At 42.8% G+C, this 16,809-nt stretch overlaps 1 protein-coding gene across 3 annotated transcripts in view; it reads right to left on the bottom strand.

The window, feature by feature from the left end:
- The window catches only part of LOC146633808 (protein sidekick-2-like), a 91,122-nt gene extending 74,598 nt beyond the window's left edge, over positions 1-16,524 (bottom strand). For 2 of the 3 annotated variants that reach the window (XM_085352535.1, XM_085352536.1), the window contains exons 1-2: positions 16,368-16,524; positions 11,281-11,283 (exon numbers count right to left, since the gene is read on the bottom strand). In XM_085352535.1, coding sequence (XP_085208661.1) covers positions 11,281-11,283; positions 16,368-16,524 — 160 coding nt within the window. The remainder of the gene's footprint in view (positions 1-11,280; positions 11,284-16,367) is intronic. The other variant, XM_085352534.1, reaches the window with a different exon arrangement.
- Between the last annotated feature and the right edge of the window lie 285 nt (positions 16,525-16,809).

Below are 16,809 nucleotides of genomic sequence, written 5' to 3'. Positions count from 1 at the left end.
AAGGACACAGCCTTTCTCTCACCTCATAGAAGATGAGTGGCTTGCCAGAGCACCAACACCAGTTCATCCAACTCCCCATTAGTTGTAGCAAATCAGTGAAATTTGACCTCTGGAGACCCCTGACTCAATACTGCCAGCTTATTAAGCTTGGGCAGTTTCAGGTTAGACAATAGTGCTGTTGCTGTAATGATGTAAACAATTCATAGTGGTAATACTGTGAGACAATTATTTTGCAAGTTATTGTTCTGTCATTGTTTTGAGTGTGGGTGTTGCATTCCATCTGGGAGATAGGGAAGTCATTAACTCTGCACAGACCGTTTCCAATCACTGAATTGTTGGAAATTGCATAAAACTAGCATCCATGCAGCAATACTTATAACCTTCCTGCCCATATTTTGTTTAAGGTCAGATGTCATATAATAGAGCTCAAAGACTGTGTCCAGTGACTAACTTTCACACATGTAAGACAATTAAATGCAAAAGAGAAGAAAAATAACACCTGAAAACTACTTTTGCCGTGCCTCTGTGGTTACCGGGATGCATGAATGATGTGGAGACAATCATACTGTAGTCATGGCATGGCTGCAGTGGTGATGCAGGAGATGTAATGTATTCTATGTGTCCGGACTGAGCTGTTGCAATACTATCTTTATGGTTAAATGTGTCCCTGGAGACAGCAGTGCAGAGGTTAGAGCGCAGAAACACACACTGAAGACTGCCCACCTCTCTGCTTGAGGGCCTGGCCACCAACCTCACAGATTTTTTAATAGCACACTAAAATGCTGCGTAAAGACTAAATTGCTGCCCTCAATGGGCAACAGATGATGGAATTAAAGAGATTTAGAGCTGTGGGGGAAACAGGCTGCGGAATGAGGGAAGAGAGGAAAGAGGGCAGCAGAGCTCACCAAGGCAGCATCTGGCCCTTGTAGGGGCAACACAGCTCTCTGGGAAGTCTCTATGGAGCGAGAAAGGGTCTGACTGATAGCTCTTTCTAACACCCACTATGTGCACAGACTGGCACACACCTACTAGTAACACCTGCTGCACCCATATGGCGCTACAATATCACCTTATCACCTAAACAAAACTAGAACATGTGAGGCGTAAAAAAAAGTTCTTACCGTGAAATTGTGAGGGCATCGCACAAAAAAACACTCATTCCAACCCTACCCCTACTCAGGGTAACCATAGCAACCCATCACCTGTCGTCTCCTTGACAAGAATAAGCACAGAGCCAGGTCAGAGTGACACATTTTCTCTAACTCACAAACATGCAGGGTGATTTTTCATGTGCTGTGCAGTTACTCATAATCTCTCTTATTCCTACCAGAACATGAGCAGACACATACAGCCTACTCTATGCACACCAGATTTATCATCTGTCTTTTCTCATACCCTCCCTTTGTTCTCTGCTGTGCTCTCCACTCTCTGTTTGCCTCTCATTAACTAACACTTGTACTGTCACCGACATACACATAGACACGTGCACACAATGACACATTTCAGCATTACTACTCGTGCCAGAGGAAGCTGGTAAAAATGGCAACATTTATCCTGACCTGGCATATTCCGAGCCCAAGTGGAAATCTGGCCCACTATAAAGGGCCGGTGGGCTGCAGCGGCCTCTCTATTCACTGGAGACAAAACCTGGATCTGTTGCATGGTCTGGCTGGCTGGACTTATGAATAGATCCAACAATCCAGCAATGGCAGACCCCGTTAACCTTTTTACTGTGAGGTTCTGCCTTGACGTATATGTGCCATAGTTTGAAAGAGGTGACGCACGTGTTTTGTACTAGAGACAGGGTAGGTATTTAAGAAAAAATGAACCCACTGATGACAGCTTCGTGCTGCTTAATGTGCGCTCATGATATGGCCACACACAGTACAACAGCTGCAATATACTGAGCGACAAGTCAGGGAGAACTCCAGCAAAAATTTACTAACTGCAGCCTCATCCCTGACTACTCTCCCACACAAACTTGTGCTTTTATCTCATCCCAAGTGTGAAGGAAAGTTAAAAATAATTCAGAATAGAAAGAGGGGGCTAGCAAACTGACACACTCCAACAAGCTCTGGTGTAAAGGATGAAGCGAAAGCACAGTGCTGTTGATATGTTAGGATGGGACAGGCTTTGTCCCAGGTGATAAGAGGGGGATGGGTCTCACCACCTTGGCTCTTATTTTCCCATTGCTTTCATCTTGCTGAACAGCGTAGACCCAGTGAGTCACCCAGTGAGCAAAACACAGCCAAAACCAATAGCCAGCAGATAGCATCTCTTACGCTAACAAGCTTTTCACTTGGGGATACCATCAGCTCCCTGGTTTTCTCGTACAGCTAATTAGGGATGGACTGAGAAGCAAACCTGCAGCTATCTATAGACCCTGTTTTTTTATTCTCTGTTCTCTCAATCCTTTTCAAAAGTGATGCTTTTCTGTCTCCATCCTGCCCCTCTTTGTCTCACTCTCTTTCTGTCTCCCTCTCTTCCTCACATGCTCACTCTTCGAAGGATATCGCTCCCTCAATTCCATCCACACTTCATTCACTTTATATGCCCCTATCTAGCATCTTCCAATCCACTACCAACGCTGCCATCACTGCCACTATGTCCAGCCCAAGGCCACTACTGCCTCTTAATTCCATTAGACCAAACACAATCAATTATCCAGCCAGCCATAAGGATCTGAGAGCATTAAAAGGTTAGCTCAGGAGATTTAAAGCCATTGATGTCTATGACAGCAATGCACCCTACACCTCCTCCTTCAAGTACTCTCTGCTTACCAATGTAGTAGTGTGTGTGTGTGTGTGTGTGTGTGTGTGTGTGTACGCGTGTATGTATGTCAGCATGTGTTCATCAACATGACACCCTGGCACCAACTTGAGCCACCATGCATCGCTAGCGGATCTTTAATCATGTCCCTGCAAGTCCTGGCAAATTACTGCCTTGTGATGGTAATCGATAAAGCGATAAACACAGCCGGGGACCGAAACTGCTGGAGCGAAGAAATACCACTGCGGCCACTGGTTGAGGTTTTTTTCCCCCCTCTCATAATCTGATCCGTCTCTTGCAAAGAGTAAAAGAAAAAAAGTAAAGGAGAAAGATCCCCTTCTTCCAAGGGGACTCTTGTAGGTGAGAGAATAATGCACCCTGATACACTCTACTTGCATTAAGAGTTAGGAAAGTTATGAGATGCAGGTGTAGGTCAATTTAATGCAGGCAGGTAGAGTGACATAATCATATTGTAATCTGTAGACTCATCTCACCTCCCTCCATATGTCCCAAACTCAATGCCCCAGTGCTGCTCCATTCATCGCTTGATCTAATTCTCCTTCTCCCTCGCCTTTATCTTTCCCATACACTCTTCTCCTACGCTCTCTCCTCACTGACTTGTTCCTTCTCAGGCGAGAAAATTAAATATGATCATTCCTCTTCAAAGGCTCCACTATTAGCCACATAATGAAAATTCAGTTAATGTAGCAGAGAGGAGAGTGTGTGAGGAACAGAAATAAGTGACAGCAAAAGGTAAATCTCTTCAGATGGTGCCACAGCACAACTACTAAAATCTCTTGAATGCACATAGCATTCCATACATGACTTTATAGCCAATAAATTTAAAGCACAAATTAATACATGTATCTTATTGCCATGAACAGACAGCTCTGTGGCATTTAACGGTGTGATTGTACATCTACATCATCAGAATCTAATACATCACTTATGGCTTAATAACATTTTGAATGATGAATCACTGATTATGGTGCTATTATGAAAGACTTCCTCAAATCACGTGTCCCTGAAGCAATCTCCACTGAAAAATGATTTTTCTATGGCTTGCGAGGAACCGAAGCACTTGTGGCTCCACCTTAAACTCCCCATGCTAAGAACTTGTCCGCTTGTGTTCCAGATGCAGCTGCCAAGCACCTTCTCCACTGGGATTCAAATGTGTTTCCTCATGCAGACACGATAGCCACTTTCCAATTTCAACTTCATCCTAAAGCACCAATTTCTACTGCCGTGCTGGTGATTGAAATATGAAACCCTGCATATATACAGGCCATTACAGAGAATACAAGGCTCCAGCTGCTGTCTATCCGCCCAGGGAAGCGAGAGGAGAAGAAACAACAGGGATCAGCTACGACCGGAACACATTTCTATTTATTTATTATTCAATAAGGCTGAATTGGCCCCTGACCCCCAGTAGCAGCTCACGCCAAACTACCCTCAGAAGAAAATCGCAGCATTGCTGAATCGAGAGGAAATCAAACAGAATCCCTGGGGCTCAGTGGTATGAGAGTTCAAATCTGACAGAATTTGATGAGTCTCCCTTTTGAGTAATTCCTTTTTTGCTGTTTTTGATTTATGTGAACATGTTTCAGAAGCACAAACATTCACTTTCTAGGGCAGTACCATCAACACAGACATGCCGACATAGAAATAACAAGTAAATAAGTGAGTCGCCCCAATAAGCAGAGTCGTTGTAGGCATCCTAAGTGATGAGCATTTCTCTAAGATTGGTTTTGCATCTGCTCTTTTCTTCGCTCTCTTTACAACCCTGCAAACCAATGTGTGTGGTTTTTTTTCTGGGACAACAGATATTGTTTTTTTTTCTTCTTTCTGTTATGATCCTCCAATTTTCAGCAGAAAGAATGTGATGAAAAATAACTTCTAACCTTATTTCAGCTTATGAGAGAGAAACAGAAAGAAGTAACTGTTGCTCAAGAGCAAAAAGGAATGAACTGAGTAGCACAACACCTAAAACATACAGCAGAAAATATTTGGGGAATGAATGTAGAAGGGTGAGCAAATGCTGCAATTACACTGTTGTTTGCAGCTCCCAAGGTTGTTTTGGCTGTTAATTAGTTCAACTTGATGGCTTGCATCCATTGGTGCAGTCTAATCCAGTTAAGTCAGTTGCTCAATGAGTTTTTTCTGGGCCTTAAATACTGAACCACTTCTCTACAGGAACCTGGCCCAAGGTTAGCACCATGGTGTCAGTCATGCCCAGTGTCCGACACTGAAAGCCTGCCATGCTCCTCAAGTGCTTGCCAAAGAACACACACCAAGGTTACGTCTGTCAATGGCAATGAATATCCTACTTATCTCAATCAAAGTCCTTCACAAATCTTTGAGGAATCGGTTCTGCCTGTGCTTCAAAAATGGAAAAAAATAAGGACATTAACTCTTATTGATGAGGGGGAAACAGTCACGCTGTTGCATCTAAATTGAACAGCTTGACAGATAACATCTTGAATTATTAAGCCGCAACCAATCAAATAAACATCTTCAATTAATCAATTAAAATAGTTGCCAACCAAGTGAAACAGATGAAAGCATTTGCATATCCTTGTTTGTCATACCTCTCATCTGTGTAAAGGGAAGCACACACTATTCAGTTTCTCTTATGTGTTTAGGATGGGAAGACTGACAGACAGAGCTTTTGATAGTGATGAAAAGAAAAATAAAATACATTTCATACTGAGAATTTAAAAAAAATCTGCTTCAAGCAGCTGCAGCAAAAAAGCCAAGTGCAGAACTGAAAGCCTTTCTCCTTGCTTTATATACTGGATGCAATATGAACGCTCATGTTGAGTTAACAGTGGTTCATTATTAATGGGCATGTACGGTAATGACTGTGCTTAAATGCCAAACCACAGAGAGATAAATTAACATATCTTCATGTCCCCAAAGTCAATCTCAAAGAAATGAATCGTGCGGTAATGACAATAAATTGCTGCACTTTGTTTCCACAGGATATAATCTATAAGTTGGTTGACAGGCAATGTAAATGTGTTGTTTGTGCAGCATAAATCACAAGCTAACAATGCAACACCTGTGGATTTTCAAAAGTAAAAGAAATCCTCTTTCAAGCCTCCCAACTGCTCAATATTTCACACATAATATTAACCGATCTTTTGTGCAGTGACATCGTGCACAAATGGAGGCATAAGCTATGATGGATGCTGTGATAATTATAATTTCAGTGATATAACAGCGAGGTAGAGAGATGCTTGATACATGGGTTTGTTTGCATCCAGTGAGTAAACACTATCGTGAAATAACAATGAAATGACAAGCGTGTCTTTCTTAAATGTTGGAGCCTTTTTAAGTATGATCATGCCGGGGCATTCACCTGTGTGTGTGTGTGGCTGTTTGTCTGATCCCTGCAACATCTTCCATCTCCAGGGGCACCGGTTCCCTCTCTCATCAACCATGCCCAGCCAATGTGACTGTCACTCCCAATCTGCAATGAGAGGGGAGCCTGTGCCTATTTTTATAAATGTATTCATATTCATTAGTCCTGAGTGTCATTCATAGCAGCAGTTCTATGCGGTGCGTAACCATCAGAGGCTGGAGGAGCCTGCCTCCTCTCATCGCACAAATTAATAACACAGGCAATCACTGCAAAGGTGCCTACTGTCAAACAACAATGGCTACTGATTTCCATCACCTATGCACACTTCCTCACTTCCAGATGACACAAAAAAAAACCACTCAGTGGTTTTCCCTCAGGGAATCACACCAAAAAATGCTATTGTAAAAGCCTTTGAAATATGAAATCATTAATTTAAGTGAGAATTAATTACAGCCTTTTTTTCCCCTTGACCCACCGCAATATTCTGCGTCATGACATCTTTGTGGCAGCCGGTTAATTGTGCAGAATAACTGTGTGAACGCTGGCTGCTAATGAGAGCAATTAGGCATTAGGCTCGCACAAAACTTCAAACGCTTGCTCAAAGACTCCACACTTTGGCTTGATTGGCTTGTATGCGCCACATAGGGCACATGATGAGCGCATGATCCTTCGCTGCACTAGCTGGGAAAATCGGCTCTCCCGGTTAGACCGACACGACTGTACTTTTTGAAATAAAATAAAGTTTACATGAAGACTCATTTGCGGATGCTCTTCTGTATGCCGCCCATGCATTTTTTTCTTGCACCATTATGGGCACTGTGCATTCCTAAGTGATGGAAGTGGGCTGCTTCTCACAGCCTTGCCATGTTTTTTTCATGGCCATTGTTTCTGCTCCACCTTGCTTTAAATCAACAGCACAATGCACCCCCCCCCCCCCCCCCCCCACACCCCCCATTACTCCACTGTACTTCACTCTGGACAACATAAATAAAACAGGCTTTCAATGATGCAGCGAGGAATTGGGCTCTGAGCAGTGGTGTGATTAAAGCTTTTAAACACCGCCACCCTTTGAGTTTGCATATGTCAGCTCTGCAGTCTGTTTGCAAGAAGGCTGGTAGGGTAAATGTTCCCTCTGTAGTTTCCCTTATCATGTCTTTTTTTTCCTTTTTCCCTATTTCTCACTAATGCAGTAAGGCCAAGACTAGGTCCACTTTAACATACACAGTAATAAAGCAACATTCAGTAATAAAATTGGAACATCAAGAGCAAAGCCCACAAAGGAACATAAAAGCAGAAAGGTACTTGCTGTGCAACAGTGATGGATACGGTTCTAGCAGCTCTACATCCTGTACTCATGTATCATGCAAACCTATTGTTACACTACCTTTGTTCCTTTCTGTTTCTTTGCTTGACAATTAAGTTGCAGCTTTCCTCCCCTAACAGAGCAAGCATATTCATTCTAAAGCATCTGGAGATTGGTGTAACAAAGACTAAGAGAACACATTTTTGACTGGTCATTTCTTCTCACAATTTGCTCACTGTAATCTAATAATGACAACCCCTTGAGTGATCACAGAAATGGAAATCAAGACTACTTACTGAATTCCATGTTGGCCAGAGCAACTTCATTTAACTGATACAATCCAGCTGACTTCCCCATTTTTGTAGGTGCCACAGGCAAGGAGCATGTCCAGTATTGTTACAATAAAATATGTGCTCAAACATTTTTTTCACCGAATGAGGAAGTTATTCTTTGAAAGCACACCCACCCCACCACCACTTACAAATTCAAACAGCTTGACCAGCAGTTTGACAAAAGATTTGGGGACAGTGATGTGGAAATGTAGCCCGAGGCCTCCACGTGTACAATCTACTCACTAAGAGGGACAACAATAGCCAGCCCTTCTTTTGTTGCTGCAGTAATGCTTTCGGTTAATTCGGGCATCACAAATCAGTTTTGAGCTATCATATGTGTCGTATGTGATGCAAATCTGATTTGGCTTTACTCTCTTGAGTGAAGCTCTGTCTCAGCCCATAGTGCATACAAGAGGTTGCAGAGTCTCCAGTGTAGAGACAGACGTCCAATTTTGTCAGAAGACCTGCTGGTGCAGTACAGTGCATGTCCCCAATAGGGCACACTGGGGCCCATTTGTTTAGCTACTTCACTCTGGCTTTGAGACAAGAGGAGACAGTGACCGAGGCATCTGGGATATGGTAGTCCCCTGCAGAATTAAACAGGCTGCGTCTCAAGCCCCAGTGACAGGAAATCTCACTCAGATCACAAAAGGCAGCACTGATTGCGTCTGACATGTGCATCCTTTTCCTTCAGATGCAATGTCTTTGTTTTGTCTGGATTACTTGCGTGTAGGCATTTGTATTTTAGTGTAGCCTCTTTCTGTTTGTGTGTTTATGTCTACGGATGTGCATGTGCATGCGTGTGCAAGAGTCCATTCAGCCTGCTCCTCATCTAAAATTGAAACCGTGACCTTTTCATAAATATTAGCTGTCTGTGAGAGTACGCAAAACCTAAAGAGTGTGTAAAAGGGTGATTCCAAATTAAAAAATTAGACTCATGGGGGATAACCAGAAATTGGTTGTGTCTAATCAGCCGAGTAAAGTGCTGAAATACAACAGTAAATGTATAAAAAGGCTGGCAGTAGGAGAAGTGGAAGGGTTACTGTTTGGGCTCAAACTGGGCACACTAATCCCTTTGATCCCCCCATTTTACTGTCAGCTGTTTCCTAGCTACCGTCGGATCTGCACAGAATTTAGGATTTGTGCTACTGTACACCACAGCAATCTCTGCCCCACTGATGCAGCGCTCTCCTTTCTTTCCTCCATCAATACCCCACCCAGCATCAACATCCGTAGTAATATTCATTTCTCTCTCTGTTCCTCTTTCTCCTCCACCTCACTGCAGCTGGCAGTGACTGCGACATGGCAATGAGACAGGTTAAATTGGAAAGTATTTTGCACAGAGGACCATCAGAACATGACGCCTCACACTGAAAAAGCTGATTCTGATTTTGTCTATTCACACGAGACACCATGGCTGTGCCCCACTTTCATTAGTTGTGCCGAAAGTAGCATTCAAATACTGGTCTTTTGAGAAAGCTCTATTTAGCGATAATGAAACAATCTACATGTATTTGTGTCAATGCATGTGTTTGAATAAGGAAATGTGTTTGGTTATTAGCATACTTGCACACTTTTGCCGTGTGCATGCTTGTGCATCTGCTAACATGCATTAAAGCAATAAAGACACTTTATTGGATTCCTCTTTCAAGCTGCCTTTGAAATTAAAATAAATAGGCAAATGTATCTACGCAGGATCTCTTTCATCCTTGTCAGTATTGGTTGCTTTTAGAGGTGCAGTGCACCACAGACTTCCCACTTAACCTCTGAGGAGCTCTCCCAAACTGATCCTAAATCATTCCAGGCAGAAACACATGGCCAACTCGATTTGCGTATTGGCAGATTCATGCTTCATTGTCAAACACTGGCTCTCCATGGCTCTGCGCCCATTAATCCTGTAAGCATGTAAAAGAATGAATACCACAAGTTTCTCAATTTGCCAATTTCAATAGGAGCTGCCAGGCTGTATTGATTTTGTATGTACGGTACACTTGCATAATTTGTATCATTCACACAGTCGAACTCTCAGGCCACCTTTTTTTCCGGAGGCTTTGTTCATTGTGTGTATTTTGATTAAGTACTGTAAGGTTTTACCAGGCATTGCTTGCCTTGGCAGATAAATGAAAAAGCAATGATCAAGGACATGGTCAAACACAATATCACTTAATACATTCAGGAAAAATGGCAGAAAAAACATATTTATCCAGGACTTGATCACGTTGAAGTTTGTATTTTAGGTGTGACTATATCTACCTACATGCAACCTTCCTTAAAAGGAGTAAACAGCATTTGTCTCAGCTTTCATCTGAAGTTGAACCCCTTCTTATGCTTTTAGTCTTGCACCTGAAGCGCTTTTGTGGCTTGTACTGAGGGGCCAAGAAAAGAGAATCCAGATGTGACACAAGCCATAGAGAAGAAGCCAGCAGTACCACTGTCAGTGCCTGTCACCATCACACTTCTTATGAGACACTCTGCTGATGTCACAGGCAAGGACACCGATCAAAGATATATGTACATTAAAGTGCCGTCATACTACAATGACAACCTGCTCCACTCTGCCATGCCTACCAGCTCAGAATTCCTTATCAACAAACACAAAAGCTCTGCTGGATGTGATGGTAGGTATGAGTTTCTGTAGATTTATCTCAGTTGATGCCTTTGGCTGTTCCATGCTTTAACATCTGCAATGATACCCCTGATGCAAGAGAGATACTCTCTAGCACACCATTTGTTTTTTAGTGAAGGTGGAGTACTGTCAAGCCATGACATGAGAGGGGGGGGAGGGGGGAGGACCTGATGTTGAGCTCCCTACTATCTTGGAGAAGTGCAAAATGGCAGGTGTAAGAAAAAAAGAAAAATCAGCCACAAAGTGAAATCCCATGTGTCAAAGAACGGGACAATGGCGAATGAGGAGCAGCTCTGGCCCTAATCAATAATGAGCACAAGGCATGAAGATACATTTTCTCAGCCCACCAGTGGGTCTGGTAAGACTGCTGCGAAGCAGAGCAGCAAACTCAGCCCTGCGATTGGGGAACACTGAGACTCCTTCTTTACAGACAAAACCTTGCCTTGGACTAGTCTGCCCAACCAGTTCAATTCACTTTTATTTATATAGCCCCAAGTCACAAAAGCAGCTGCCTCAAAGCACTTCATATTGCAAAGTAAAGACCCTACAATAATACAAAGAAAATTCCAACAATCAAATGACACCCCCCAACTCCTTGTCGACAGTGGGAAAGAAAAACTCCCTTTTAACAGGAAAAACCTCCAGCAGAGTCAGACTCAGGGAGGGGAAGCCATTTGCCCCTCCGGAAAAGAGCCAGAGATTAATAATAACTAATGATTAAATGCAAAGTGGTGTATAAACACAGAGAGTGGGAAAAGGTGAGTGAAAAAGAAACACTCAATGCATCATGGGAATCCCCCAATAATCTAGACCTACTGTAGTGTAACTTAGGGAGGATACGCTTTATCAAAAACAAAAACGTTTTAAGCCTAATCTTAAAAGCTACCAACTGACCCTGCATTCATACATGGTCGAAGCAAGAAGAATAAAAGGAAAGGTGCCTATATCACCTGAAAAACACAGCTTTCATTGGAAACAAAAAAATGCACTGGAAGCAAAGACAGGAATATACACACTCTTTCGGACCTCTTTAGCTTCATATGTTGAGGAGCTTGTTGTTCAGCAGACTCTGGGTGTCTGTACCAAGTTTAACAGCAATATCGGCGTGCCTATTCATGTCATCACTTACTGCAGGGACTCACAGCTGGTAGTAGCGCCGTTATTGGCTTGGTTTGAAGTCAGGACAAGAATGGAGCAGAATGTCAAGATGTGAAGTCGTTCATGTGAACGGACACAGAAAATAGATACTTGTACCGCCAGTTGTTTTTATGAGGACAGGAGGAAAAAAATGTACCCGCCACCCCCGCCTCGCCACAGTTTTTTTCCTCCATTTCTCTATGTCTTTGTCTCTTTTGCCATTTTATTCACAACACAAGAATACACTCACCAGTCCCCAGGAGGGGCACGCTGGATGAGAGCAGAGATTCAGTGAGCACATTATGCTGTAAAAAGCATTGTTTCTCACCATGGTTTTCCTTGAGTTGCCTTTGTGTTGTTTAAATGTTTACATGGAACAGCTTGGGGGCTTGAAGGCAGATGTATGGTCCAAGAATAGTCGGTAAGTACAATCTCTCTTTTCCCTGGACAAAAGTATTGACACAATTTTAAAGGCTTTCATATGGCTCCTTACAATAATACTTTGATGAAGACGCATGCACAACATCCTGCTGCCTTTTCAAAATGATATTACACAAATTAACCAAAAAGTGCCCCTTCACATTCCCCTCCCTTTAGCATTCAAGGTCACATCCTCTTTGAGCTTACGTCCCAGCTCAGGGCCTTTTTTGAGACATTTTTTGTTGTTGTTGTTGATAGTTGAGGTGCCTTTCAGCCTTGTGTCAAATTGATTAGACGTTTAGCCAGGAGAATTAATATGTGAAGAATTTGCCTGTTTTCCCCTGCAGCACTCCACCCTCCAAGTCTCATTTGTAAACAAGGAGACATGGAAGTGAAACTACTCTCAGCTATGTGATTAAAATGGGCCCCAAAAGAAGAGCTTGCCTCCAGATCAATGCCGTTATTATTGAAAAATTTAATTTGAGTACCCTATACCTTGCCCAAACTGTATTTTTGACTCAGTAAGACAAGAAGGACTCTCTGTGGGTAACGAATCAATCTGGATAACACAATTTTGTTGAGTGAAGATCCCACAGGTTCTTCCACATCTTGTATTCTCAGGCTCACACTAAGTCCCAAACATTCACAAAGCAAAAAAAAGCAAAAAAACCCAAAAACCTTCATTCTTCATAGAAAGTATTGATTTCTGCTATGCTGATAGGCAGACATCAGCATAGCACACACATGGAAGGAGATAAGACTATTTCCTGCATGCAAATAGCCATTTCCATAGCCCTTTGGGCAAATGGCAATTACTGGGCAAGGGGCGAATGCCAAAACCCTGCAGTACAAGTTAATTTGATTACATTTCCTTTATGAACTATAAACACAGTTTTGCTGCTCGACTGAGCCAATTAAAGGCTTCCTGAAGCTAAAAAGCGTTGACAGCACAACAGCCCCATTGTTCTTCAACAATAAACTTGATTGTAATCATTTGTCACACTTAAACCCATTTGAGGCATTTGTATTTCCTTTTTTTCTTTTTTGGGGGAAAATATTACCCTTAATTTAGAAGGAAAAAAGTCTGTCTTTTTCATTCAGTCATTCGAAAGCACCATTTCATCCCCCCCCCCCCCCCCAGTTAAGCTGTGATATGTTCTATCTTGGAGGATAAAGCCTCCTGTGGCAACAGAAACAAAAAGCACCCCCACCCAAAAAAAAAAAGAAAAAAAACAAGAGATGAAGGCAAGAAAAAACAGGCAGCTGTTTGATTTGGAAGTCGTAAGGCTGCCGCCACATTTCACCTGAGGCTGTGCAAGCCACTAGCAGGTCTCTCCTGGCATGAGCCAAATTGAGAAGTAAACAAGCATTTAGTCCAAATTTCAGCAGCTGTTAGCTCTCAGGAGCAGTCAACATGTTTAATTAACTGCATTTCACCAAACAGGGAGATACATATGTCATAAATATGTACACCGTGCAATTATGCAATGGCAGCTGAGAAGTTACAGCACTCCCAAATCACCAAGCCACATATAGGACTCCCAACACAATCCAAAGAGCTTCAGGTTTTGGAATATGCTGTGATTTTGTCACCGATAGATCTCATGATCTATTGTCATATCACAAAATCAGATGCCAGAGGCCAATGTCGAAACAATGGGACTATGCAGGTCTACTGTTATGGAGCTACATGCGAAACAGATTGAGCTTTCTATTATTTGTGATGGAGGGTTGTATGTGTGGGTGCAGACGAACAGGTCTGTCATCCGTCTTTGTGGGAAGATGACTTTGATTCCATTAAAACTGTATTATATTTCTCTTGATGGAGTTGTGTAATCTTGTACATATAGATTTTTGTATCTTTCTGTGGATGCACTTTGCATGCATGCATGCGTAGTTGTGTGTCACTGATGTAGATGAATTATGATCTGGTGCCCGCATTAGAGCAGGGAGTTTTAATCACACAAGGATTCAGAGTGTTTTAAACAAACGCTTTTTTTGTAAGCATGGTGGATTATCATAAGATTTAAAGATTTGGAAATGGCTGACAGCTGTCAAGCTGCATAATAACGTACGTCCAGAAAATTATAGCAGCTGCCGGTTGGCAGAATGTCAATGCTGCTATCTAGATTAAAGCTCAATAGACAGGAACATGAGCACCACTAAGCATACACACGCACACACACACTTTTACAAATGCACGACAAGATGCACATAAAAAACACAATCACTTGCAAGAAAGATTTCAGCAGCAGGGGCTTTGAGGAGAAAATGAGGAGATACAGAGGGGAAGACAAAAACTCACATCAATTTACTTGGTATTTTGATGAGGGGCTCTAAATGAGTCTTAAAATGGCTTGCTGAGAGCAGCCTGTAGAAAGGTTCCCCCATGGATCTATCATGTATCCTCTTGTGCACTGAAGCAACCAGCTTTTATAACACAGCTGGAGCCTTGCTAGGAACTTGCTGAAAAACAAGTTCACACCACCTATGGCTCCCTGGGGAAAAGCACGTGCATCTATGTCACCTAATTTATGACATCCTCAGAGGTTCTCCCCTCTCAGGGAATGACTACAGCATGTCTAACTTTATCCAGAGGCACTGTTGCACTGCCACTCATTTGCAAACAAGGATTCCCCATGAGGAGGAGATCTGCTTCCAGCTTCAGAAAAACAAGACCTCTCTGGATGCTGAGATGACCCCCTGCAAAGACTGCGACTGCATCTTCACTAAAGAACCAAAAGCAGCAATTGTGCGCAATAGAGGAGGCCCTTCTCAATTGAAAGAGTAGGCAGACTGAAGAGTGAATCTCTCACCAATGCTAATGCACACCCGGGAACATTCAAGGGGCCAGAATACCAACAGCAAAGATGAGAAAAAGGTCCATTTGGGGAGAAAAGGTATGGCCCTGTCAAGTAGCCTAGAAGCGCTCAACAGATCCTCACAGACTCCAGGCATGTTAGTTTGAGAAAAGGATGCTAATAACTGTTAGAGGAACTGTGCTCTGCATAATAAGAGACGCCTGAGACTCTTTTCAGATAAGGTTGGAAGCACTTTAGAGCAATGCGACCTGTTCAAAGACAAACAAGCAAAGGGATTATGCTGCTTTTAGCACTTTGATTCACTGAGCATTGTGATTATAAGATGGCGCGCGCATAGGAGAGCCACTTCTCATATGAACTAACTTCCAAAACAAGACTTTCTTCATCCTTTGGGATCTATAGAAGTAAATTCTTCACGGCTCTGTATGTCAAACATTAATCTTTCTGCGAGACCTGCTGTCCAAAAAAAGATCCTGTGTTTGAATTCCAACAGTAAGGTTAAACACGATTCAATACAAATATACTCAGATTACTAATGAAATTCAAAGTCAAGTGAGCCCACAAAGTACATTTTATTATTTAGAAACTTATCTTCCGTTCTTGTGATAACTGGCTTTTCCATTTGTGAAATTAGAAAGCAAGGTGGAAATGCTCTCTCTGATTTTCTGTCTTTATTTAGTTTTTACTATAGATCTCATTATCTTCTCACTGGCCAAGAGGACATCCACGAACAGATGTAAAGTGAGAAGTCATACCAGTTCACAGTAATTGTTTAATTAGTGCAGATATAGTCTCCCTGCCTCCTTACATCTTTAACTGTGCAAGGAAGAAATGAACACCACATATTTTGTAATGGATTCATTTTGCGTCAAGCCCGTTACTTTCACACACTCTCTAAGTGGGAGACTACAAAGGACCAAAAGAGGCACAGCACAGCAGCACAGCCTTCAAACAAAGGCCTTGCATTACTGTCCCATAGCCATATTCATGCACGTTAATAACAGCATCTGCTGAACTACCTATAGGCGGATGGGGAAGATCAAACTTCAGCAACGGTGAAATGTTCTGAGGTTTTCAGGACCGATTGATTTTATGAGGCTTAATCTTATAAATAATACATTGTAAAGCAGTTATAGCATGGAATACAACACGTTATGACATGAATATTAAGTCAGACACCTGGTGTTTTTCAGCTATTATGACACAAAGACAAAACATATCTACATTACACTCTAAATATTAGCGACTTTTTTATTCTTTCTTTTTCTTTTTGAGAAGCCAGGCGGTTCTCCTTGAGCGTTTGGAGCAGTCGAGTGGCCCCGTGGTCACAGTGGGGGTACGTTGTGGAGAAGAAACCCCGACAGTTTACGCGTTGTCTGAAGCAATTAATTTAACGAGTGACGAATTGAAGTGTGGTTGTCCTGTAACAAATGTGACTTTTTCAACTGAAAACGCACACAGTTTTGCCACAGTTTTTGTTTGACTGACATTAGTCACATACCTACATCTCCCACAGACTTTCCTGCGCGCTTCTTTGCTTTTATTAACAGCAGCAGTCCGGTGTGAATAAAAACCACTGACTTGCGCGTCTTACCTTGCGCCTTGGCGCCGAGGACACAAGTCGTCAGCAGCAGAACCCAGCAGGACACCCACACCTGTCCGACCGGTTCAGTCCGTCCAGCTGTAGTCATGGTCCGCAGTGGTACCGTCGAGCTCCCGGTGCGGTTTCCCCGTCTCCACGCTGGGAACATGTTGCTCCGTGGGCACACACTCCCGGGAAGAGTCCTGTTTGCCGTTGGTCCTGTGCGTCAGAATGCTCCTCACTGGTGATGAGGTTGAGTGACTGGAGGAGAACGGGGAGACTTCGTCAGAGAGCACCAGGCGTGCATCAGATAGGCACGCGGTAGTATGAAAAGCCTGTGGACAAGTCCCGCATGAGCAAGGCGGAGTCAGTCCAATTGAATTTGCTCGGCTGTCAAGTGTGCGAGACAGAGTATTGACATCATCTTCTTACTGCTCCGAATAGCCTCTGAATA

This window comes from Diplotaxodon limnothrissa, linkage group LG4, assembly GCF_057381915.1.
Source record: "Diplotaxodon limnothrissa isolate DT_005_m linkage group LG4, D_limnothrissa_male_GT1.1, whole genome shotgun sequence".
In the NCBI taxonomy this organism is placed as follows: Eukaryota; Metazoa; Chordata; class Actinopteri; order Cichliformes; family Cichlidae; genus Diplotaxodon; species Diplotaxodon limnothrissa.
This window is presented reverse-complemented; position numbering and strand designations above follow the sequence as displayed.